The 26,093-nt window shown below is 43.7% G+C and overlaps 1 protein-coding gene across 2 annotated transcripts in view; it reads left to right on the top strand.

Annotated features, from left to right (window-relative positions):
* LOC147424113 (Clathrin adaptor complexes medium subunit family protein) overlaps nt 1-23,339 on the top strand; it is a 45,058-nt gene extending 21,719 nt beyond the window's left edge. Inside the window, exons 4-15 of one of the 2 annotated variants that reach the window (XM_086500892.1) lie at nt 16,564-16,767; nt 16,847-16,963; nt 17,145-17,273; nt 17,387-17,513; nt 20,535-20,638; nt 20,793-20,897; nt 20,982-21,076; nt 22,071-22,158; nt 22,247-22,307; nt 22,402-22,475; nt 22,948-23,001; nt 23,082-23,339. In XM_086500892.1, coding sequence (XP_086357018.1) covers nt 16,564-16,767; nt 16,847-16,963; nt 17,145-17,273; nt 17,387-17,513; nt 20,535-20,638; nt 20,793-20,897; nt 20,982-21,076; nt 22,071-22,158; nt 22,247-22,307; nt 22,402-22,475; nt 22,948-23,001; nt 23,082-23,138 — 1,215 coding nt within the window. In that variant the 3' untranslated portion in view covers nt 23,139-23,339. Of the gene's footprint in view, nt 1-16,563; nt 16,768-16,846; nt 16,964-17,144; nt 17,274-17,386; nt 17,514-20,534; nt 20,639-20,792; nt 20,898-20,981; nt 21,077-22,070; nt 22,159-22,246; nt 22,308-22,401; nt 22,476-22,947 lie in introns of both variants that reach the window. The other variant, XM_086500891.1, reaches the window with a different exon arrangement.
* The last annotated feature ends 2,754 nt before the right edge of the window (nt 23,340-26,093 follow it).

Genomic DNA, 26,093 nt, shown 5'->3' with positions numbered 1-26,093 from the left:
AAGTTTAAAACAATGCTTTTCACAACACTTCCCAGGCGTCCCTGGATGCAACCACATGCATAAATGCAATGCAGACATAGATTCCTCGCGGGAAAGCGTCTGCTCTTCCCGGAAAACTCGTTAAAATATTCCGCTTTTTAAGAAAAGCTTCTCAGAACCCATCTTTATTCTTGTGCTTGCGTCTTTACGCGTGTTCCTCTTTCCAGTTCGGATTTCCTCTCGACTATGGATATCCCCTTTCCGATGCACCCGTCACCCACCTTGTGACGCATCAGGAATACCCATCACCTAGTCCTTTCTTACCGAACTTACGGTACAATCCCCTTCACGATGCTTATGTCACCCATCCTATGACGCATCAGAGATGTCCGTTCCCGGATGGTCGGATACTTCTTCCCGATGCTCCTTGTCAGCCATCCGATGTGACGCATCAGAAGTACCCGTTCTTGGTGGCCTTACAGATATTCCCGTTCACAGTGCTCCCGTCATTACTTTGAATGACGCACTAGGAATACTCTGTACTCGGATGTCTCCAGTGAGAAAAACCCTCTCACTTAAAATTCCAATAATTCATTTAGAATTATTTTTCGTGTTGTTCCAAGCGAGAAAACCCTCTTACTTATAAATCCAATAATTCATTTAGAATTATTTTTCTGTCAGATAAAGCCAATTTAGCAACATCCCTCTCACTTATAAATAGTCGTCCTCAATTGTAGAGGTCCAATTGAACTGTCGGGGAGAAACCGGAAAATTTCAAATCTTGCCCAATAGTGAGTTGAGCTAGTCCTTTCTCAAAAGAGAACTTAGAAATTAAATTAAACAAAAATTCAATAATTCAATACTTACCTTACCGGTTCATGCCTTTCCTCTAGTACCTCAAGGATATCCTTCACCATTCATCAAACTCACGAGCCATGTAAGAACTCGTTATTCACGTCTTTCCAACAGATCGGAAGTTTCCTCATCCGAGAATCTGTTAACTCAATTCCACCTTCTCAATCCCGAGAAGAATAATCCTCCTAGAAATCAATCTAGGTTTCTATCCTTGCGCATTATACTGCGCTGTTAGTCCTGAGGGTATTAACCTCGTGTCCTCCCACATACGGAATGCCCAAGTCGTAGAGCATTAAGCTCGATGTCTTTCTTTCACAAACAGAGTTTGCGATAACATTAAAGAAGGTTCTTGTTTTGGGCCGTCGCTCAATGTAGGCGGACGGCTACAATCCGAAGATTCCTTGTGCACGACGACACTTTCTTCCAATCTTTTCGTCCTGCGAGTTATTACCACCAGCAGTGTTTTCCAGACGCCCATTAGAGTCTCTTCCTTACAGAATCATAAAAAATGATTTACCTTGCGAGCATCAATGACGCCTTGCAAAATATCAGGCAGATAGGATTCTAGCCATAGCATTTTCTGAACGTACGTTCAAACCCGGTTCACAATAGAGCAAACCCTCTTTGATTCTAAGGGATGTTCTCCCGTATGTAATTCTTACCATTTTGAAACGGTTGGCGAACTATATTCTTATGAACATAATAGTTCGAATTTATTCCAGTAGCGTGCAAATGCTACTTGACCTGCTCATGGAGAAACATATACCGCTTTTACCTACTGTAATGGTAAAAGCACATAGCGTACTCAATGATCAACGACCATCAGAAACCTCTTCTCCGTAGAGAAACTCAAATTCCTTGTACCAAACACATCTCAAATAGAGATTCTCGTGTCGGAATATCCTTGCACGCAAAAAGGCGCTCAAGAGAGTATAACAAACTCTCATCCAATTCCTTGCAATAGGTCTGGATCTTTGTGTGTTATCCATGTACCCAAAGGTGTACATAATTCTTAAGCTGAGAGTTTTGGTGAACCTGGGAAATTACCTTCCCTATGTAAGATCCTTAGAGCGAAGATGCTCAATCTGACGATCCCTTGCAACAGGAGCGAAGCTCAGCAGACAACTTCTCCAATAAGACCTTGGTGGATTCCCGCCAAGCAAGACCCATCACTAGCGTTTTCTCCATCAGCAGATCCTCGCCGCAACCCTACCACAGCCTGGCGTTTTGCATCAGGGCACCTTGCCAAGGAACCCCATCCTCTAGCGTTTTTGCAGAGAAGCCAGCAGCTAGCGTTTTTGCATGACCCAGCGTTAGCAAATTGCAGCGTTTTTCAGCCACAACAGCCTAGCGTCTTCAGCCATGAAGAGTCAGCAAGATTCAGCTCCTAAAGGTAGCAGATTCAGCCCATGAAGAAGTAGCAGATTCAGCCCCAGCAAGACCTCAGTTTTCAGCCATTAAACTGCAGATTTTCAGCGACAAAGACCCACATAAAAGTTAAAACAGCCCCAAAATCAGCGTTTTTGGCCTAGTCGCAGATTTCAGCCCATAGCGTCTCTGGACAGCAGTAGATAGATTGCAGATTTTAGCCCTTAGGTTGACTTCGTCATCCCCGTCGTCATCGTCGACATAGCCTAGACTTGCATCCATCATTTGCATTCAGTTTGTACCAGTGGTGCAATCATAAGTAGACCACTCTCGCCAACGAGAGTGGGGCCTTCGGAGGAGGGTTTTACAACGTCTCTGGTGTCGTCTCTCTTCTCTCTCTATCTTTCAGTCTCATACACTTGCACGCTCAGTGTCCACTCACTTTGTTCGTGATCATAGCACTCTCCATTATGAACAGAAGGCTCTCCCTTCCATAAGAACTAAAAGGAACCTTGAGCAAATATGGATCACTCATCTTGAGAAAGAACAACATTCATTCCGTTGCACCTAACAACCCATCCGATGTGACGCATCAAAAGTACCCGTTCCTGGTGGCCTTACAGATATTCCCTTTCACAGTGCTCCCGTCATTACTCTGAATGATGCACTAGGAATATTCTATACTCGGATGTCTCCAGTGAGAAAAACCCTTTGACTTAAAATTCCAATAATTCATTTAGAATTATTTTTCTTGGTGTTCCAAGCGAGAAAACCCTCTCACTTATAAATCCAATAATTCATTTAGAATTATTTTTATGTCAGATAAAGCCAATTTAGCAACACCGCTACTATCTCCCCTTTCTTTATTCAACTGAATACATATGCAAACTCTGTTCTGTGGGGTACTGACCGACCATGTCCTCGAAGTTCCTATGATGTATCGTGGAAATAGCCAGAACCAACGGCTTTCGGGACAAAGTATTTGCCCCAATTTCTTTTGTCCCTAGGGGCACATGGACAATCTGGAAGTAAACTGTGACAAGATGTTTGCCCACTGCATCTCTTTTTCCGATAGCCGCTTCCGTGATAAGAAGTAGCGTAAACTCCCATCATCTGTGAAAACCATAAAATTGGCTCCGAGTAGGTAATGTCGCCACTGAATAAGAGCATGGATAGCTGCCAAAAGCTCTTTCTCACATATCTATACCGTCAATTCCGGCCTTGAGAACAATCGGTTCTCGTAGGCAATGACATTGGCCTTCTTGCATTAAGATCGCCTCGAGACTACGACTACAAGTATCACAATATACTTCAAACGACTTCTCTGTGGGTCCCCATGAGAAAAGGGACTCCTTTCTGTGTCAAGATATGCAAAGGGGAAGCAACCTCTGCAAACTTTCGAATGAACCGCCTGTAGTACGAACACAGTCCCAAGAAGCTTCTAACTTCCTGGACATTCTTCAAATCGGGCCAATCACGGAAAGTCTATCTTGGCCGGATCCATTTGCAATTCTGTTGCTGTCCCAAAAAGTGGATCTCTGGTAGGAAAAAGTCACTTTTCTTCGCATTAATCACTAACTTGTGATCTCATAATGCCTGAAAGACCTGTTGTGTCCATCATCCGGTGCGATCTGGATCCGATGATATCCACTCTTCTAATTAATCTTGCTAAAACGCGAGGATTCTTGTAATCTGTCGAGTATATCATCGATCCTAGGAATCGGAAATCTGTTCTTGATGGTGATTTTGTTGAGAGCTCTATAATTGATGCACATTCTCCAAGATTCGTCTTTCTTCAAAACCAACAACACTGGAGAGCAATATGATGAAGTACTAGCCTGGACAAGACCCTTTTCCAAGAGGTCTTTCACTTGGTTCATAATCTCTTCGTTCTGGGCTCGGCTCACACGGTAAGGTGGCCGGTTCGGTGGTGTGCTTCTAGGTATCAGATCAATACTATGATCTTCAGGATGAGCGGATGGTAACTCGCCTCGCAGGCCCTCTGAAAAGCAATCGGCATGAGTGTGGAGAAAATCTTTGTTCTTTTGTTCATGTCACGTGACACATCCCAACCCTATGTGTCCGTTGACAAGCTACACCACAGCAGGGTTCAGTCAGTTTAGTCAAGTCTAGATTAGCAGTGATCTGGCACTTTTGTGAGTCTATTCGTAGACCGTGCATGCCCAGTCACTTAGCATAGATGCATATCCTCCGGTTGCACAGAGTATGATCATCGGAATTCCCATCAGAATCCATTAGCATCAGTTAGGGGAATTTTCCAGTGCATTTAGCCTATTTTCCTATTTATTGGTATTTTCACTTATTATTTTTAAGTGACTTTCCAACAAAAGTAGGTAGGGCAATTTTGCTAAGTTAATATATAAGCAAACCCAAGTTAGCACTTTCTGGCAGAAGAGGCAGCAGGAGCTTCCCGCTCAACAGGCAACTTCTCAGCAGTACCCCCCAAAGACCTCTAGCGTTTTCTGTTTCCAGCAGTAAAACTCCATCCTTGGTGTTTTCCTCACTGGCAGTCCTCGCCCTCACCCTCAACACCCTAGCGTTAGCAGATTGTGGATCCATCGCCAGAATTCATCAGCATTAGCGTTTTGCTAATTCAGCCCATTAGCGTTTTTGTCTCCCAACAGGCCAGCGTTTTTGGCAAGAGGCAGAACCAGCCAGCGTTTTTGTTTTCAGCCTTCAACTACATCAGATCCACGCAGATTTCAGCCTATGACACAGTAGCAGATCAGCCCCCCGTCGGTTGCAGATGTTCCCCCATTTTCAGCCATAAAAACGTAGTCAAAACAGTCATTTTCAGCCACCGAAACAGTCCCGAATTCAGCGATTAGAAGGTCACAGATTTCAGCCACCAAGTCGTCGTCATCACCGTCGTCGTCATCGGCATAGTCCCATTGCATCAGTCCATTGCATTCGCATTGTACACCTTTGTGTTGGGGGGGGGGGGGGGGGTACTGCTGAGAAGTTGCCTGTTGAGCGGGAAGCTCTTGCTGCCTCTTCTGCCAGAAAGTGCTAACTTGGGTTTGCTTATATATTAACTTAGCACAATTGCCCTACCTACTTTTGTTGGAAAGTCACTTAAAAATAATAAGTGAAAATAACCAATAAATAGGAAAATAGGTTAAATACACTGGAAAATTCCCCTAACTGATGTGAATGGATTCTGATGGGAATTCTGATGATCATGCTGTGTGCAACCGCATCTATTGCTAAGTGACTGGGCATGCACTGTCTACGAATAGACTCACAAAAGTGCCAGATCACTGCTAATCTAAACTTGACTGAACTGACTGAACCCTTGTTGCTAATTGGACTATTTTCTTATTTTTAATGATTAATCTCTTTTTAGGATATTTTATTATGTGCACTAAGAACTGTTAAAAGATTGTAGCTACAGGAACTGCCATCAAGAATGGACAAACTCTGATGTGTCATTTGATGGGTGACGGTAAACATCGCGAAGGAGTTTCCGTAAGTTCGGTGGAAAGGGCCGGGTTACGAGTGCCCTTGATGCGTCACATGATGGGTGACGGGTGCATCAGTAAGGGGGCATCCTGTAGGCTAAGGAGGAAATCCGAACTGAGTAAGAAAATACTTGTAAGAACGCAAGCACAAGAATAAAGATGGGTTCAATGAAGCTTTTTATGAAAAGCAAGAACATTCGCGGGAGGGCAGATGCTTTCCCGCGAGGAGTCTGTGTCTGCATTGCATCTGTGTCATGTCCTGCATCCGGGGACGCCTGGAATGTGTTCGTGTAGCATTGTTTTCACTAATTGAGTGAGTTTTTAAAGTTTGAACAGGTTCACACTTTATTTTATAAAGTGGCCGGTCACTTTTAAGTGACCAACCCTTTTATTAATAAAATAAAGCGAGCAAGGCTCTTAAAAAAAAAGCCAGTGCTAAAAGCTAACGCAGGGGGTTGAAATTGCGATCTCTCTCTCTCCTCTCTCTAGGAGCGCCAGGCTGTGCTTTTTGGGCCTCTATTCTTGCCGGGTGCCAGACCCTATAAAAGGGTAAGCCAGCGTTCCAGTTTTCAGCAAGCCGGGAGCAGCAAAAAGTGCTAGCGCTGGGATCTTGGAGTAGAGACTGGCGACGGAAATTGCAAGTGTTCGCGTGACGACTGAGTGCGGAGGTCGATTCTCCGAGCAAGGAGCGACAGGTATAAGGTGTTGATACGTATTGAGAATTGTTGCTTTGTGTGGTTTGTTTTGCAGGAATCTCCCGTCTTATGGGAAGGCCCCTTCAAGGGAAGTACGGCTTCACGCCTAAGTCCCTTACGGGAAAGTACGGCTTCGCGCCCAAGTCCCTTACGGGAAGGAACGGCCTTGTGCCCAAGCCCTTTTACGGGAAAGCACGACCTTCGGGTCTAAGATTACAGAACGGAGGGGTTTCCTCGGGTTCTCTTGCTTGTATAAGAATTCTCCCTGAATAAAAGAATACTCCTAACGGGGGGGGACCAGCCCATCTTTTGGTCCCCAATACTGTGTCGATCTTCTCCCTTCTCTCCCTTTTGCGAAGTATTTTATTTTTCAGATTTCTAAGTGCTTGTGTACGCTCCCGTTTTGTGACAACCCTGCTGTGGTGTAGCTTGTCCACGGACACATAGGGTTGGGATGTGTCACGTGATATCCCCTCCTTTTCAAAGTGAGGTACTGGTACCGAACTGTATGGTGTCGAGGGAGATCGTCAACAGCATCCGGAATCCTGGAAGGGACTCTTCGCCGGCCCACTCTGTTGTGTGGATCGAGCGGTACTGGAACTTCAGAAAGGTCTGCAACGCTTGCTTCTTTGGGCCGCGCCGAAAGCGACAGTCTTCTGAATCTCCTTTCTTGCTTCAACTTCGTTTAGAGTCGTGCTTCTTTCGTCTTCAAGAATCTCCATGGCTGAAAATTCCTGAAACCATCTCCAACACAAAACCATGAACATACCCATTCCATGTAAAGTGAAGGAAAAAAATCATGTCTGTTCTAAAGACTGTGTATGCAATGTAGATGAACATAGAGACGGAGTGACAACCCGTTCATCAAACACATGCAAACAATGTGATCGAATCTTTTCTGTTTGATCAAAATCAATCAACTGTGGCAAATCACAATGGAAATACCCATGCTTGGTGCTCATAGAATCATGTGATCTTTCGGAAACTGTGTCATGCCAAGGAAGAGACTTGAAATGTGACTTCTTGACGTACAAACTTTTCAGCTTTTCATGAACAATCCGCATACATTCGTGCTCATCCATGAGAGAAACGTGCTCAACATACAATATGTCATGCCTAGGAAAAGGGATCACATAACGATGCTGACTAAAATACAGGAAATGATTACGAATGAAACATTCGAACAATGCGTGCGTATCAATCATGGGAACACATAATACTTTCTGTGATGGTTCTTTGGACCAAGGCTCGAGAACCAAGCTCGGTTCGTCTTGAATGATCGAATCGTCCTGTGGGGGTTCTTTGGACCTCGACCCGAAAGCCAAGATCGGATCTTCGTGATTGATCGAATCTACAACGAGGTTAGCTTCGCTAGGAAAAGCATCCACTAACACATCATCCTTGTGAACAATCACATCATCTTCATGCAATTCATCATGTTTGTCTTTTTCATCCAAATCTTCGTGCAAATCATTATCAATCAAATCATCATGCTTCTCATAATCATGCAAATCCTGTGTGTCATGTTGTGGAGAAAAAGAGACGGAGGGAGTCTCCTTCTCCTGAATCCTGTCAATCTTGTCCTGCATATTAGCAATGAGAGATGGAGAATGAGCAATGTCTTCTCCATGAATGACAATAGGAGAATCACTTTTGGCATTGAGAGTTATAGTGTTAGTCAGAAAATCCATGAGAGCGTCATTATCACAAAACCATCGAATGCCCAAAATCATATCACATCCTGAGAGAGGAGAAACAACAAATCTTCTAGTGAAGGCAGTCTGTTGAATTGCAAACAACACATCAAGGCACTCCTCGGTGATGAGAGCGTCCATACCGGAACGAAAGCCAGAGACCTCGATAGGAGATCTCGGACTAACTTCGAGGCGGGCTCTCTCAACAAGAGAGGAACTGATCACATCATGCATACTACCTGGGTCAAACAATATGACAAAACGGTGCCCCGACGTATGACCATAACATTTAATGAGAGAATCATCAATGGGAGGGTCCTGAGAAACTTTGGGCACAATCGTGTTATCATTCATTGCATTGACAGATGTAGTGGGTGCTGTGGGTTCTTTAGATTCATTCGATTCAAGCTTAGGACATGTTCTTTTTATGTGACCCTTAATGTGACAATGAAAACAACGACCTTCCTTAGAATAAATGCTTTGTTCTTCCGACGTGATGTATTCTCCTACAATTCCTTGTGCTACCTTTTCATCTGGAGTAAGCTTAGGTTTAGCAATTGTGTTAGCCTTACCCTTAGATTCATTGGAAGAATTCTTTGTTGAGATACTATTGGAAGATTGGTTCGAAGAGTTATCATTCTTACCGTTCTTACCGTTCTAAGGAGTCTGCAAGGTACTTGTGGAAGTTTTGTTCTCCTTAGGCTTTCCCTTGTTGTGCTTCATCTCCTGTGCGAGAGCAATCGCTACCGCCTTGTTGAGATCGATTGGATCGAGTACCTCGACATCGTACTTCTACTCGTCCAATCCAAAGAGAAAAGCCTCTTTGCGCTCTTCATCCGACATGCGTAGTTGGGTACCTAGCTGCAAAACACGATTAGAAAAAGACATGACTGGCATACCATTTTGCTTGAGAGCGCGCCAATTGTCCTTCAATCGTGCAAGGTACTGAGGTGGCATAAACCGTGCCTTGGAGCTTGTCTTGGAAATCAGCCCAACTAAAAGAGAGGGGCGTGAAATCGTCGGCTGCCTCTAGGTGCGCGGCTAGCTGTGCCTCTTGCCATGCGTGGTACCAATTGATGGCATCACCAGCAAGGTACATAGCTGCCGTCAAAACTTTGCTATTTCCTTTCTTCTTAGTTGTTGCAAAATAAGCATTAAATTGATGCAACCAAGAATGAATCACCGTAGCATCCATCTTACCAGTAGCATCCATCTTACCATCATACTTACTGAAAGTCACTTTTTCGGTGACTGTGTTGTTGGAATTGGCATCGTGGCTTGCACCACGAGAGGAACTCCCATGATCTTTGGGTGGTTCGGTCTTCGAAGCTAGGATGTGGAAAATAAATTCTTGATGACGAATCTCCCTTTGAGCTTCTCGTTCATCGCGCTCGCGTTCGAAAGCAAGTCGATTTTCTTCTTGTTTTGCGGCAAGAGCAAGGCGATTTGCTTCTTGTCTATCCATCACGGCCATCATCTGCTTGACCACTGCCTCCATAGGGTTTGGCGTAGATGGCGAAGGGGGAGGGTTGAAGAAATCATCTCCGGGTGGGAACGAGTCTTTGTCGCCTCTCTCATGCTCATCACCTGTATTCGAAGTATCCATTCCGCTTCGGGTGATGACCATGCACTATAATCTTGGGGTCTTAAGCTCGCGAGAAACTTGGGTTCTTGAGGGTCTTGAGATTCTTGAGGTCCTTGATTCGTGAGAATCTTGGGTTCTTGAGGTTCTTGAGTCTTGAGGGTCTTGGGTTCTTGGGGTTCTTGAGGTTTTCTTTCGCTTGCAAATTGTGTTGAGAAGGATCTTCTCTTCACCCGAGTTCTACCCTTTTCTACGGGCGCACCCCTTGGCGGCCTTGCACTCACACCAAGGTTGCTTTTTCCCACCTCATGTCGATTGGCCGGCCGTTAAGTGCACGGTCCGCTCTCAATGAGTGAAAAGAGACACAAGGGGAGGCTGGACAAGCCCTTCTTTCTTGGGATTCCTGTCACTCTTCAACAAAACACGATTAGGAATCGCCACGCCCAAGTAAACTTGGGTTCGTGCGATCGCAACAAGAAAAAAAAATTCTTGTGGTTCTTTCCTTGAGTAATGCAGAACACTTCCAAAGCTCTGATACCAATGTAAGGTGCAGCGGAATGAATGTTGTATTTTCTCAAGATTAGTGATCTTTACTGCTCAAGGTTCCTTTTAGTTCTTAGGGAAAGAGAGAGCTTTCCGTCTTATAGAGAGTGCTGTGGTCACGAACAAAGTGAGTGGATATTGTGCGTGCAAGTGAATGAGACTGAGAGAAGGAGAGAGAAGAGATACGACACCGAGAGGTTGTAAAACCCTCCCCCGAAGGCCCCACTCTCGTCGGCAAGAGTGGTCTACTTGATTGCACAAAGGTGTACAATGCGAATGCAATGGACAGATGCAAGTTGGACTATGCCGATGACGACGACAGTGATGACGACGACTTGATGGCTGAAATCTGTTGTCTTCTTTCTGTTGTTTTTCGGGACTGTTTTGGTGGCTGAAAATGACTGTTTTGGCTGCGTTTTTATGGCTAAAGTTGGGGGGACTTCTGCAACCGGTCTTGGGGGACTGATCTGCTCTGTGTCTAGGCTGAAAACTGCGCTCTCTTCAAGGCTGAAATTTGCTAATAAAAAACGCTGAGAGGCTGAAAGCAAAACGCTGAGATCTGTTGTTGGGCTGGCGTTTTTGTGAGAAAAACGCTGGCTGATTTGGTGGCGTTTTTGCAAGCCAAAACGCTAGGCCTTGGGCTGAACTGCCGGGGTACTATCGCCACAAGGGAGAAACTGCAAGGCCATGGGAGATCTGTGAAAAACGCTGAAGAAGTGGGAGGTATGGCGAGGGGTCTGATGGGGGGGGGGGGGGGTACTGCTGAGAAGTTGCCTGTTGAGCGGGAAGCTCCTGCTGCCTCTTCTGCCAGAAAGTGCTAACTTGGGTTTGCTTATATATTAACTTAGCAAAATTGCCCTACCTACTTTTGTTGGAAAGTCACTTAAAAATAATAAGTGAAAATAACCAATAAATAGGAAAATAGGCTAAATGCATTGGAAAATTCCCCTAACTGATGCGAATGGATTCTGATGGGAATTACGATGATCATGCTGTGTGCAACCGGAGGATATGCATCTATTGCTAAGTGACTGGGCATACACGGTCTACGAATAGACTCACAAAAGTGCCAGATCATTGCTAATCTAAACTTGACTGAACTGACTGAACCCTGTTGTGGTGTAGCTTGTCCACGGACACATAGGGTTGGGATGTGTCACGTGACACTTCATCCTGTTCATTTGGTGCCTTGTTAGGGTACTTTGCAGAGATATGTCCAGTTTCCCCGCATTCAAAGCACTTTCCCTCCTTTATGTAGCGAGCTCTCTCCTAAGGAGTAAGCTTGGGTCGTGCATCCTTCTTTTCTGGGTTGCTCTTTCTCTTTCTACTTTCATTTGTCGAAGTCTGTTCAGCTCTTTGTGTCATGATCTCATCGATGGGGTAGGTCAAACTGCCAGAGTGAATGGCAAAACCCCGTTTTGCATGACTCATCAACTCCTGAATGGAAGCTGACTTCTGTTCCAAGCAGTGATCTCGGATCTCTGTAGGAAGACCCAAGGTAAACCGCTCAATCTGTTCCTTGAACGAGATCTTCTTAAATGAAGAGGCGGGTAGAAAAGAGCTCCAGAATCTCTCGCAATAAGCGTCCACTGTATCTTTCTTGGTCATCCGAAGATGGTTCCAAGCAGTTCGTATATCACGTTCATATTCTCGAGTCAACCAAGAAGAATTAAAAATCCTCTTGAATTTCAGCCATTTAACTGGTGCAGTCTTGCTTAATAGAAGCGTGGACCACCAAGTTCGAGCATTCCCTTAAAGTAAGAGGCAGCTCTCCGAATTTTAGAGTGCTCCGAGTAACGTCCTCCTGCGAAAGCAATGTCAAAATGCTGTACAAAAGACAAAGCCTTCGAAGCATCTCTATATCCTGTAAACGTGTCAAATTTAATTGACTGTCCACCTTCCTTAAACTCTCGGACTTTCTTGCTTTTGTCTTCCAGAAAGTCATACTGGTTGGCTTTGTAAAAATTCTTCTTCTTTGCATAAAAGTTGCTCTCATCAGAGTCTGAACTGTCTGTAGACAAGTCCTCTGTAGAACTGTCACTCACGGGGCGAGATTTAGACTTCTTTGCCTTTTTCTTCCCCCTTCCGAATGTTGTTTCTTGCTTCTCTTTTTACCTTTTCGGTCTTCTTCGCTCGAGTCAGATGAGCTAGAAGAACTATCAAAAGAAGAAGAAGAAGAAGAACTGGGTACTCCTTCAAATCAAACACGCTTCTTCTGCTTTCTTGCTTTTTCAAAGGTAGACTGACGACCCAAATAACCCGGGAAGCCAGTGCCTTACTTAAGCTTTTTGCTGTGCTTTTTAGCTTTGTTTTGCGCGTAAAAAAAAGCTGAGCAATTCGTGCATCAACCACCTCTTCTAATTCCTTCTCTGTATATGTCTTGGGAATAGGAGGTTTCTTGAGAGCGGGTTTTGGGGGTGGTGTTGTGGTTTTCTGCCATTGCGTGTGCACCTCCTCCAAAGAGGTCTTGCTCATATATTTTGCCATTTTCGGGTCCTTGGCAAAATTAAGCATCATCTTTGTTGCATCGCCGATCAATTGTCGGCGCTCCATCTCTTGACGCTCCGCTTGAGTAGGCCGAGGCGGGCCATACTCATTGCGTGAATCTTCGTTGTGATCCCTTCCTGCATCTCCGAATGCATAGGGAATCGACTAATCCTTGAAGCCATAGGTGCCGCGGAAAAAAAATTGGGATCGGATTTCCCGTAGAAGAGAAATCGGCCGTGCTTTGAGACCACTGTAACAGACTTGGACACTCCAAGTCAAGAATCTACCGCGACAGCACCAAATAACCACTTTAAAACAGTTCACAGTTCACAATTTATTCGACATTGGCCCGGCGGAGTTTTGTGCCTAGAGATATTGGCCCCAAAGACTGGCGTCCCTTTCAGTATTTCTTTTTGTATTAATCTGAGTTCAAAGTATAAGAGTGCGGGCAGGCGCTCACACTCAGACTCTGTGTCCAGATGCTCTGAGTTGTGAGAGGCCTGCTCACATATTTAAAGTTACAAGGGGATGCCAAAAGCAAAGCCCAAAAGCTGAAAATCAAAAGCTTCCTGAAAATAAAGCAGAAGACTTCTCTCTCTCTCTCTCTCTCTCTCTCTCTCTCTCTTGCTTAATAGAAATAAAGCAAAGAGGCTTTCTTTCTCGTAGGCTTTAATAAAATAAAGCAAAAGCTGGGTGTCTCTCTCTCTCTTGCAATTTGCATAGAAAAGCAAGGCCCAAAAGCTGTCCAAATCTGCCGCAATATGCGCCACAAATCACGGAATCCCGTATTGCTTTCCACGTGGCAGCGCTTCCGCGTTTTACGTTGCAGCCAGCTAGTCAGCATTTCAGGGTTAGGGTTTCAACAAAATTAGGGTTTTTGATTTTAGGGTTAGGGTTTCAGCAAAATTAGGGTTTTTGATTTTAGGGTTAGGGTTTCTTGCAGGTGGCGGGCTGAACTGGAAAATCCTGTGGAATTGGTGTCCTAACCACCTGTTCATGGATGGAAGGAATTCAACGGGCTCTACGTTGTGTGAGTTGCCTTGTCTGCTGTGGCACTGGTGGCTCTTGCAAAAACTCCATCTACACTAGTCGAGTGAAAACATTCACACCGGCAACCAACTGAGCCCTGAATTCATCATCTTCAAGTTGCCCAGTCATAAAGTCTTGCACTGGTGGAGCATTCACATTAGCAAGAGGTATAGACAGGGGTGGCCTAGAACTCTTGCCAACCTCAAACACCGTAGGTATTGCGTGCCTGTCTTGCGAAGAGGAACCCTCTTCCATAATGCCTTTCCCTTTGTCGGCCATAGTGTAATCCTACGTTCTTGTACTCTGTGTCTTCAACAAAAACCAACCGAGGCTCACTTCTCGAGGAAAAAATGATTCTGTCCCGGCGACGGAACCATGAAACCGGCCCGTAGGGCGGTAGACTTTGGCTTTCACTACTTCATACTTTAGGACACAGAGAAACTTTGCAAATAAAACCTGCAACTGGAATTAACACCTCGAACACACACGACTTGGAAGCTAGAGCGCTCCAAGCAAACGCCGACAACGTGTTGGCCCCAAAGACTGGCGCCCCTTTCGGTATTTCTTTATTCTTATCAAAAAGGGAATAAAACCTGCGATTTCCTACAAGATGTCCCGCATAATCCGGGCTGAAAAAGACATGTTCTGGCCCGATTTTAGCAGCATAATTGTACTAGGAAACTTCACAAACAAAATCCCCACGCAATGGATGACTTTCCCGGCGCATACCGACACTTTACAAAACTTGGCAAGAATCTGCAGCACACTGAATTCTCTGTTTTCTGCCCTGAAATTGTGCCAGATCACCTATTTAACGATCCCCTTGCTTCCCCCGACCTCCTGGGGTATTAGGGATCAATTAGGACTGAAACCCTAAACCTGCAAATTTACACAGCAGGCTGTAATTTCTTGTTTTGGGCTCCGTTCGTAAGCCGAACGCATTTGTAGCGAGCCCTCGTACTCCCGCACCTGTTGGGCTACTTGCCCTTTCGGACGAGATTTCTCACGAGAAATCTCTCCGAATTCACCTGTACGTGCGGGGGATTAGCAATTAGCCAGTACCTGGACAAGAGGCTCTTGCCTCGGCATACGCGCATGAACCCACATAACTATACATACAGATGAGTAGCCCTCGAGCGGGGCATTACGATTCTATATTCAAAAGGGGAGAGAGGTGCGCGAGAGCGGAATCATCGCGCTACATAGTGCAAGGGAGAGGGGAAGCTTTTCATTAAAGCTTCATCACCTGCACCAACTACTCACACACACTCTGTAGTCACTTAATGGCTCAAAATCAGCCTCTCCTCTTGAAATGGGCGCCCCCTCTTCATGCAAGCTTCGCCATGTGTCCACTTTACTTCTTTTGAGTTAATTTCCTACCCTCTTTTTGAAGTTGCAAATGGCCGGACATTGTATGGCCAGTGTGAAACGGCCGATGGCCGAGAGTTTCACCCGCAGACGGGAAGGCCTTGTCGCCACGAGTTGGTCGACCCGACCAGCGCTGGAATCCAAGCAGTAAAAGTATGTCTAGGCTTAGTTCAAAGTCATTTAGGCCCCCTCGCTACACTTATAAGTTGGTGGGTACTCCCAAAAATTAATAAAAATCATCAGAAAGAAACCAACAACTAAGGTTAGTAGTTGCCACGCCCTCGTGACAAGCGGGCACCGGACACAGGCATAAATGCCTTTATTCCCAACATGTCATGCAAAAAATGCTTCTCATGTTGTAGAGAATGAATGATAAAGAGAGGTTCCTTTTCATGCAATGACTGATTCTTCTCTAAACTGTGTGATTGTGTACTAAGGGATGCAATTTGACTACGTGTTTTGTCACAAACTGCTGTTGCTCGTAATAAAGATTCTCTAGGAGGTGACCAGCTCATCTTTTGGTCCTTAATACTATGTCGATCTTCTCCCGTCTTTTGCTCAGTCAAGTTTTATTTATTTTCAGCCTATTAATTGTTTGTATGCGCTCCCGTTTCTGACAGGCACCATGTGCCAAGCGGTAAAAAATGGACTTGAAACACAACTGTGAACTGTAAAATACTACTAGTGAACATTTTCAAGAGACACATGAGAGGTTGAGTTCTAGGTGATGATCTTATTCTCCCTATTTTTGGACAGGCACTGAAGTTAAAGGTCGCATTTTCAAGTTGGTAAAGTTGTGTTTAATTTGGCTGTTTATTGATTCATTTCAGGTCTGTACATGGTAAAGTCGCATTTTAGTCTTTCACTCGTATCAAGAGTTAAGAATTTGCTCTCGTCTCATGCTTGTGTTGTGGAGTGAGTTTGAAATGTAGGAAGCAGGTTTTTGTGCTGTCTTGTGCTTGTTGTTGTGGTCTTTAAGTTGAGGTCTTGGTCAAAGTTTTACTCAATTAAGCTTCTCTTTTATTTGCCTATCTCTTTTGGGTTGGTTATTTTTAAGTAACTGTTGTTATTATATTTTCATCTATTTGTTCATTTTAAACAAATAAGTTGAACTTCTAATTAGTATTGCTTCATTATCATCCTCCTTTGTGTGTCTTGATTTTGTGTTTTGTGCAAGTGTGTTGACCCCTTTTTTAGTTTGTAAGTTTGGACTTTTTTGACCTCGTGAAAGTATGTAAACTGTATTGTTATCACTAGCATGTGATACAGCATTCAGGGAGCTTCTATGCACTGCCTAACATTTGCAATTGGGATGGCTTAAATGAGAAGTAGGACGAGATGATACACAACTGCTTGAGCTTGTCAGTATCAGCTAGTTTGTGGTGCAAGAAATTATCTTTGATTTGCTTCAGCAGCATCCTAAAAAGAAGTATTGCTGGATAGATTCTATGAGCTGTAAGTGTCTTGTTCTTATATTGCAGAATGTGGACGGAGTAAATTATCTCCACGTGAAGGTTGCAGGATTGCTATTTGTGGCAACATCAAGGGTAAATGTCTCTCCTTCGCTTGTTCTTGAGTTGCTACAGCGGATTATTCGTGTAGCGAAGGACTATCTAGGGGTGCTTAACGAGGAGTCCTTACGGAAGAATTTTGTGCTGGTCTACGAACTGCTTGATGAAACCATAGTACGTAATTGTGTGTATTGAGCTAATATTTCATGATGCATGGAGGGTTTTCTTTGAATGTTTCTTTTGCTGCTGGCAGGACTTTGGATATCCACAAACCACTTCTACAGAGGTTTTGAAATCATATGTTTTTAATGAGCCAATTCCTATCGATGCTGCCAGGATACCAAATCTCGGTGCTGCTGCCATATTTATGGTTGGTTGAGCTCTGTCTTGTACTTGTACTACCATATGGGCTCTATCTCTATAAACACACAGACAAGTTCATGTGTGTGTGTGTGTGTGTGCGAGGGTTGGGTTGGGGTTGTGTTTTGAATGGGTATATAGATGTGCATGTTGAATGACACACTAAAGCATGTATTCCTTTCTAATTCTAGCAAGGTTCCAAACGAATGCCCGGAACTGCTGTCACAAAGTCAGTCGTGGCTAATGATTCAGGTGGGAAGAAGCGTGAAGAGATTTTTGTGGATATCATTGAGAAAATAAGCGTCACTTTTAGCTCCAGTGTAAGTGTTTAATTTCTCCCCCAAAAATTTTAAGTGTTTTTGATATGGACTTTTTTGGTGCACATCTGGTGTTATCTGGATGCATCATCATAATAAGATTTCTTGATTTGTAGGGTTATATTCTGACATCAGAGGTTGATGGAACAATTCAAATGAAGAGTTATCTAACTGGAAATCCAGAAATAAGACTGGCACTGAATGAGGATCTGAGCATTGGTAGTGGGGGTGGTTCTAATTATGGTAAGCTATATGCATAAAGGCATCTTCATACAAAACATACTTGTTTTGTTGATGGACTCAAGGGCATCTCTTTTTACACTCTTTATTGAACAAGGTAGGCCTATGTGCAAAGCATCTTGCAGGTGTGCAGCTTTGTAAACTAGAGGTTCTTGGATCACATAATCTCCAAGGGAATCCACACTAGAAGGTCCATACCTTTGAAAAGTTTGCAAGAGCTCATCAAAACTCTTCACTTCAGGAACGAGCATATTTACCAAGAGAACATGATTCTTCACATCTCCACATGCTTTTTCCATGCATGTAGATGATGGTTAATCCGTGTCCATGCATGTAGACTATGGTTAACCCATGCTCTTCATACGATCACACCTACACCTACATACACGAAACATAAGAGAAAGGGGTGATCATCAGAGAGGAATGCCATCGTGAGCATGATGTCAGAGTCTACTGATCTATGGTGTTTTGATAGGCGTTTTTTTGGGGGGGGGGCATAGATTGTTGACAATGCCCCACTGTACGGAAGGATTTGAGAGGAGAGTGCAATTGCATATTATGTAACTGGCTTGGCATTGACAAGGTAGTAATCTCACAACAATACACAATCAGAAGAGAAAACTTTAACACTTGAACTTGAAATCAAATAGTCATTGAGACACAAAGTAGCGAAGGTCCACTTCCAGATGTATAGGCCCCAAGGTCCAGTGCCCTTTCCGGAACTCCTTTGTTTATTGATGATTCATAGAGTACAAAAGTTGGGGAGTCGCTGTGCGATCTTGCTTCCAAGCTAATCTGACCAAAGCGACCCCGCAGGCACCCTAGGCCCCTGGCCTCAAAGCAACAGACACAAAAAGCTGGCCCTAGCCCAAAAGCAATTACTAATAATAACTGGCACACGCGACGTCACCAGCTATACGGCTGTCGGAACTTCCTCCGTGTTTTATAGGTGTGCTGTAACATGCTTGGACACCCAAACGAGAAATCATTAGCAACACACGAATAGACTGAACTTGAACAGAGAGAGAGAGAGAGAGAGAGAGAGAGAGAGAGAGAGAGAGAGAGAGAGAGAGAGAGAGAGAGAGAGAGAGAGAGAGAGAGAGAGAGAGAGAGAGAGAGAGAGAGAGAGAGAGAGAGAGAGAGAGAGAGAGAGAGAGAGAGAGAGAGAGAGAGAGAGAGAGAGAGAGAGAGAGAGAGAGAGAGAGAGAGAGAGAGAGAGAGAGAGAGAGAGAGAGTTTTAACGTCTATGTCAGGCCGAAATCGGCCTATGAGACAAATCAAATGTACATGGTGTGTATGTCATCCGTCTATCGGAAAGACAAATGAAACAAAAACTGATACAAAACTGAACTGAATGTAGGTAGTGGAGTATCTGAGGAGGGATGGAGCTCTATCTCTAGGGGTATATGCATGTCTATATGCTCAAGGTAGTACAATCATGAGAATGCATCAAGCTATCTAGCTCCATCCTGTACTAATGGGGGGATGTAAGATGTGGTACATGGGCGGGTTTGGTGCCAAGGCTACCCGGATGAAAGCTGTCGGGTCGGCCCTCATCTGAGCCACTCGCTCCTCAGTGGCACGGCGCTCCCGGGCTCGGATCTCCTCGATCTGTCGGTGGTGGGAGCTCGCGCCCCTGTAGCCTGTGACTCGTGGTCGTTGTCTAGCTCGGCTCACCTCCGCCTGTGGGAGTGTCACTCCCCTTTGAGTGTCTGGTGAGGGGGGGGCGGCAATCCTCTGAAAGAAGTCTGTGAGCTGCGACTGTCTCCCCTCTGTCTGTGTAGCTATGTGTGGCTGTAGTAGTGTGTCCCGATGGCTCTGTATCTCTAGTAAGAAACGTCCGAGCTGTCTCTGATCTCGAGAGTCCATGATCTCTCGGAGAGTGGGCTGTCCTCTGAATAAGGCCTCATACCTGCCTCTGATCTCAGTGTATGCTCTGCATCTACATACAAAGTGCTCCTCACTCTCCACCTCCTCTGTGCAGGCTCTGCAGACTCGCTCCTCCCTGGGAACACCAGTATGTCTCCCGATCTCAATCTCTAACCTGTGTGAAGCCACTCTCAACTGACCAATCGCCACCCGTGAGCTATGTGGCATATATGTGTCCATGTAGCGTGGTCTCTGTATGAACCCCCTAGACAATATGGTGAGAAACTGGTCTCTGTAATCTGACGTCCTCGTCCCCAAGCCAGGTGACTCCCAGACTCTCCTAGTGTATAGCTGCCACAGATCCTGTCTCAATACCAAGTTCCTCTCACTGCGAGAGAGGTGAACATATGGTGAGTGGGCCCGTGGGGGTCGTACTGGAATGGTGGTAGGCTCTCCATGTCAAGACCGTGTCCCTCAAACCATGCTCTGACCTGTGTGAGAGAGAGAGAGAGAGAGAGAGAGAGAGAGAGAGAGAGAGAGAGAGAGCTTCCGGAATTGGCTAACGGAAGGGCACCACGTGCCAATGGAAAAGAACAGACTGAACAGCTTTTAGCACTTCAAATAATACTGAACTGAAAGAGATGCACAACACACGAGACGGGGAGTGGCCCCCAAATATTGCTTCAACTCAGTACAAGCTTTGGTGGCTCTGCTCTGCACCTGCTCCTGCAAGGATGCCAGAGTGAGAGCCCACCCTTCGTATATAAAGGCCCTAGGCATGTACACACAAGCTCCATTTTATTCCACGTTCATTAGAGTTAGAGCTCCATCCCCCTCATCCCTCATGTACATGTACACACACTCCCAGTTATTCTATTTTATTTTATAGCAGATTTATTTTCAGCACTTTTGTCCCTTTTCCTGAATACCCAGAGGACACACAAACTGTACACTGTTGTCTCATGACCGCCTTCGGCCTCTAGAAGACGTTAATAAAAATCTCATCACCATATCAGCTTTTTGTGTCTTAGATAGAGGATTTGATGTCGATTTTTTCTGCTGTGAACTGGTGACTTTCTTAGATTGAAATTCTTTTTTCCGAACCAATTGGAAGATCAGTGTAGCAATTCTAAATTTGACGAAAAAATTCTGTAGAATATGGAGGATCTGGAGGAATGGGCATGGTCATGCTGGATGACTGTAATTTCCACGAGTCTGTGCGGTTGGATGACTTTGATTTAGACAGAACACTGACTTTGGTGAGTTTTTGCAAAGCGTGTTTTTTTCCTTGTTTTTGCAAAATTGAACTGCCAATGGGTACATTGCACATTTAGGTCAGCTTTTTCTTCATTGCCGCCAAGTATTTGTGTATGTTTCTAAGATAGGCGAGTCTTTCACTTATGATCTTGAAAGGTTCCTCCAGATGGCGAGTTCTCTGTCATGAATTATAGAATGACTCAGGAGTTCAAGGTCCCGTTCAAGGTCTATCCAACCATTGTAGAAGCAGGTGCTTTCAAGGTAACAGAAAGTGCACCCCTTATCATCAGTGTTGTGTGATATCTGGAGAAGAACAACTTTTTGAATCAAGAATGGATCACACAGGCAGAGCTGGTGTTAAAAGTCCGTGCTGAATTTGCAAATACAGTCACAGCCAACTCGGTGGTGTTAAGGGTTCCATTGCCAAAGTCTACCATGAGGTAAACTGTGCAGTAGGTTAAAATGATTTTACTGATAGGTTGTAGTTGTCGTGGATACAGGAATGTCAGGAGCACAGAATTATCAGTTTTTGTCATTGCAGAAATAGTATTGATGTGGTCTACTATGTTTCGGTCTTGACCTTTTTTCATGCTGATTAGGAGCAGCTAGTAAGGGACCAATGTGAGTGCCAGAGCTCATGAATAACTTGTTAGTCTTTGAAGTGCTGGCTTACATGGATATGAACTAGATAATAAGAGGTTTTTTGATAGAGTCAGATCTCGTTCTAGTGCTGAGGATACTAGAAGTGGCTGCCATGCTGCGTTTTCTTTCTTTAGGATTTTGAGAGGTTGGTACAAGGCTTGATCCCTTGAGCAGCTTTCTAAAAGTGCAGGGACATTCTTGATTATAGATGTGTTGCTTATTGGAAGTTACAAAGATGGGTTAAGGTCACATTTTTTTCCCGAACACTTACTTTCCGTTGAAAAATAGACTTTGTACTCATGAAGGTGTTCGGACTGTTTACAGTTGTTCGTTATGACAGTCAAGAATTCTCATTAGTAACTGTGAGATTTGTTACTTCTGTCTCCGACCGTACACTAATAAAGAGCGTGCGGGAGCATGAGGTGTACTATATATAATGCCTAATTGGGAAGGAGGAACTGTGGATGGCTGAGCCTGCTGACTGCTGCCTTGCAAATGTGGGAAGCTTTTGTTTGGATCAGCATACTTGGAAATCTCTTTTGTGGGGTCCATACACCCCGAGCTTTAAGGGCAAGATGCTCCACAGTTCTTGAAGTCTCAAGTAGCTTTTGGCTGTCCTCTGCGTCTCTGTATAACTGTCAGCATTTTTCTTGGCTTAACCCCATCATCTTTGTCTAAAGGAAGAAATTTTACTTGTATTTACAAGTGGTTTAAATGGCTGGGCTGGGTGGGAACTCTTTTTTGACAGGAGAGGTTGATCTTGTGCTAAGAAGCTCTACCCATGTTGTTCAGGGCTAGCTTTGAGTTAGAGCTAGGAGCGTCGGGGCAGTCAACCGATTTCAAAGAAAGTAATAAGACAGTGGAATGGACACTGCGGAAGGTTGGGACCTCTTTATATTTTATATCTCAACTAGAAGATTATGGAGTCCTATTCAAGGAAAGATATTTTGAGTCTTATTGTGCTGCAGGTTGTGGGTGGGTCGGAGCATGTTCTGAGAGCGAAGCTTACACTTTCACAAGAAAGAAATGGTGGTCCTTTTGATATTTGCTTCTTCAGACTGCTTCTGTTGTCCTTGAAAACGAAGCACTCATTTAATGGCTGTCGTTTTTGGTCTTTTTCCAGTAAACCTAAAGAAGGAGGCAGGTCCAGTCAGCATGAATTTCACAATTCCCATGTTCAATGCCTCACGATTGCAGGTAATTCTTAGTGATGAGGTTAGGAGTGGCACAATTCTTAAGTTCCAGAGTCTTTTCCTGAAGTTAAAATAAACGACAGAGCAAATTATAGCCTGATTCAGGGGCTAGCATAAAATAGAAGTTTTGTTCTTGACACTTATATTAACACATTCTTCCAGAGGTATAAATATCCGAAAATACCAAAGTAAGGACGCCTCATTTTCCTTTTTCTCTTTCTTTTTTAATCGGCAATTGCAAGAATCTGGAAGAATGCTACCACACGGGTGCACTGGTCTTGTTGGAAAATTTGACTATGTTACCCTTATGAAAAACCGACACAAACACCATTGACTGGGTTGTGGGGAGTAATGTTTCTCAATTCGAACTAAACTTAGGCTTAAGGTGTAAATAAGTTAGGAAAGTGGTACTATAGAGTAAGCTTTGGAGCTTCACATATACTGTCAATAATCCAGTTTGATTCCTTGTGTGTCAGGTCCGTTATCTTCAGATTGTGAAGAAGTCGAAGGCTTACAATCCATATCGCTGGGTTCGATATGTCACCCATGCAAGCTCTTATGTTGTGAGAATCTAAGTCTACTAAAGATTGCAGTATGTTTTCACTTGTAGTCTCGGTTGATACAGATTCTTGGCCTCCTCCATTACAGTAGTACAGAATTCACATAACCTTTTGGTTTGCCAATCCAAATCCCTTGTATGTAATGGTGGTCACGATCTTGCTTTTAAGCCAAGATCACGTCCTTTTGAGGTCATTATATAACAAGCAAAGCAAGTGAATCTACTAGTAGAGTCGACTCTCTTCGTATCAGTATGTAATCTTATTGTATCGTGTACTGATGATTTATGCTTTTGGCTTGTTTTCCAAAATGGTGTTGTTGCATGGCACATCATATTGAAGAGAAACCAAGGTAGGGGACCGGTCAACCATAGTTACAGGGAATGACCATTTTCAGGTTTTTGTTCCCCGTTCCCATTCCAACTCCCCATTCTGAATCCCCATCCCATGTTTTAGAGGTGAGTATCCGTAACAGGGAATGACATTTCATGCCGGGTTCCGTCGATTTTCCGTTCTTGGTGACTATGGGGTCAACGCCAATTGTACGGGCAGTAACTGAGAAGAAGATTTTCTCGTAAACTCATTCTTAGTGGTTTTAGCTGATTCAGCGAGGAATCCTCACTGTCAGTAGTTGAAAGCCTAATGCTTTTCATGCTATAATCAGTAAGAAAACCTCATTCAGACATTATATTTTTTATAGACTTCCAAGCTGTCCTGTGATAAGAGCTAACTTGCTATACTGTGGATGGTAAAGCAAATTGCTTAAGTATCCTTACATTACAAATGGGTCACTACTCATTCCGTATCTCTTACTTTTGGCAAGGACTTACACTAATAGAGGACCAAATGTTGAAAGTTGACAAGAAATTGCTATGTTCATCGAGATATTGGCCTGGTGTATGCCACTATTAGCTGCTTTAGTGACGACATTACCAATGCGAATCTTGATTGTGATGAAAAGAAGACAGAAGATTCGTTGACTTTACTGCTCTTTATACAAAGTTAGTTCTCATAAGAGTTCTTGCTTCCCGGATTTGGACTTTTTGTTAATTATGCATTGTTTAAATATGGTGGAAATGGCTACATTGTTGGATTTTTTTTTCTTGGTAAACGATTCCTAGATGAGTAGGTAACAGGGCTGTATGCAATGTAAGCATCGGAACCATAAAATTCCTCTAGGAAAGTGAGATGTCTCGAGCGTTGTAATGTCATGCTTTGCTGGTTGAAACATAGGCGGTTTCACTGTAAAGAAAAGGTATCCATTTCAAGTTATGACTATTTAATTCATCTTTCAATTTTTTTTCCCTTGGTAAACAATTCCTAGATGAGTAGGTAATGGGATGTTTGCGATGAAATGTGGGCATTGGAACCTTAAAGTTCCTCTCAACAAAGAGGGTGAGGCGTCGCAAGCATTGAATGTAATGCCTTGGTGGTTAATTCATCTTTGATTGTTGGACTCCACGTTCATTGAGACCTACTGTTTGTATTGAAGGTTTCGAGTCAAAATGTCATGTTTTATTGTGAAATGCCATGGTACTGAAGTGTGCCATAGTCACATTGAGTTTTTAGGGTATCGTTTAGTGTAAGGCTGAAGAATGTCTCCAAGGTAAGCTCATTTGAAAGGGTCATTTGGAACTCTCCTCTCCCAATGGAGTTGTCTTGCTCAAATATGCAATGTTGAGCAATTCATTTTGAGTCGGCATTGAAGCATTTTTTATCCTCACTGGGTTATAGTTTGGTACATTTGAGTGTGGGCTCAGATTTGCAGTATCTACCTATGAAAGCTCATGCGCATGCTCATGCATATGAATGGAATGCTACAATGGTGCGAAGGGTCTTTGATGTCATTTTGAAAAGATTATGAAAATTGTGTGCAGACTATATATGTATGTATGCATGCATGCATTTATGTACATATTCGTGCATCTTAGCTTCAGAAGACAGAGATTTGGCAGGCACATCAATGTGCACTCCGAGAAGCTTACTAGGCTGGACAGCTTTGCAATAAGTATGACATGATCGAAGCCTTGCTTTTCTTTGCCTCATTTTTAAGAATGGTGGGGGATCACAATTCCATAGAAGGGATTCCATGACAGCTTTAATAAGAGAGATGTAGGTCAAGAAAAAGATACCCTCTTTACAGTAAATATGATCTACCTTTTTACACATGTAATTGCTAGTGAAAAAGATTTATTTTACCTTGTCTCAATTGGTATGGTTGCTATGTATGAACACTCTGTGTGCGTGCGCGTGTTTGTATGCATGCATATTATATTGTGTCATAAAAAAAAAACCTTCTAGGTCATGTTAAAGTGCCTTAAGAGGGGCTTACTCTTGTTCCTAGGGCCTGCATATTATATTTTGTGTCATAAAAAAAAAACCTTCTAGGTCATGTTAAAGTGCCTTAAGAGGGGCTTCCTCTTGTTCCTAGGGCCTCAAGTTGTTGATTTTGGCTTCAACTTCCTCTATAAATGTTTGGTATTCTCTTATTGGTTGACAGAGTGTTGTATGCTCCATTTGCACACAAAGACAATGGTGTTATTCATCTATCCCAAAGAGTTTGTAACATTGTTACATAAAGACAAAGGCTCACATATATATTGGAGTTTAAGGAGGTAGTCAAACCTTGTGCATTATAAGTTTTTTGCATTGCCAATTCCAAGTGTACAATAAAATTCATGGTGCCACCTAGTATACTTCTGCCACCTAGGTATACTTCGGCATGCATCAACAATACCGAATTTAACCCCATACCACTTTAAAAGTTGATACTCTTCATGACATTGGCTCAATTTTTTTTTTGTAAAAAGGAAGTTTAATGGTAATTGCCTTTGCTATACTAGAAATGTCGGTGGCTTACATGTATTCATGAAAGTCACTTTTTTAAAGTTATAAGGTATTAATAAATTTACAATAAATTTTTGTCGTTGCCTACGAGTACACCTTTACCTCCTTCCTTTTTTTGGGGAAGGGGGGGGGGGGGGGGGGGGGGGGGGGGGGGTTGGTAAAAGGGTATGGGGTGTTTAATGAATCCTTGACGCTAGGATCTTAGGCATGGAAGCCCA

The sequence above is a fragment of the Adiantum capillus-veneris genome, chromosome 26 (genome assembly GCF_014529385.1).
Source record: "Adiantum capillus-veneris isolate H3 chromosome 26, ASM1452938v2, whole genome shotgun sequence".
In the NCBI taxonomy this organism is placed as follows: domain Eukaryota; kingdom Viridiplantae; phylum Streptophyta; class Polypodiopsida; order Polypodiales; family Pteridaceae; genus Adiantum; species Adiantum capillus-veneris.
The sequence above is the reverse complement of the archived record's forward strand: the minus strand, read 5'-3'. Positions and strand labels throughout refer to the sequence as shown.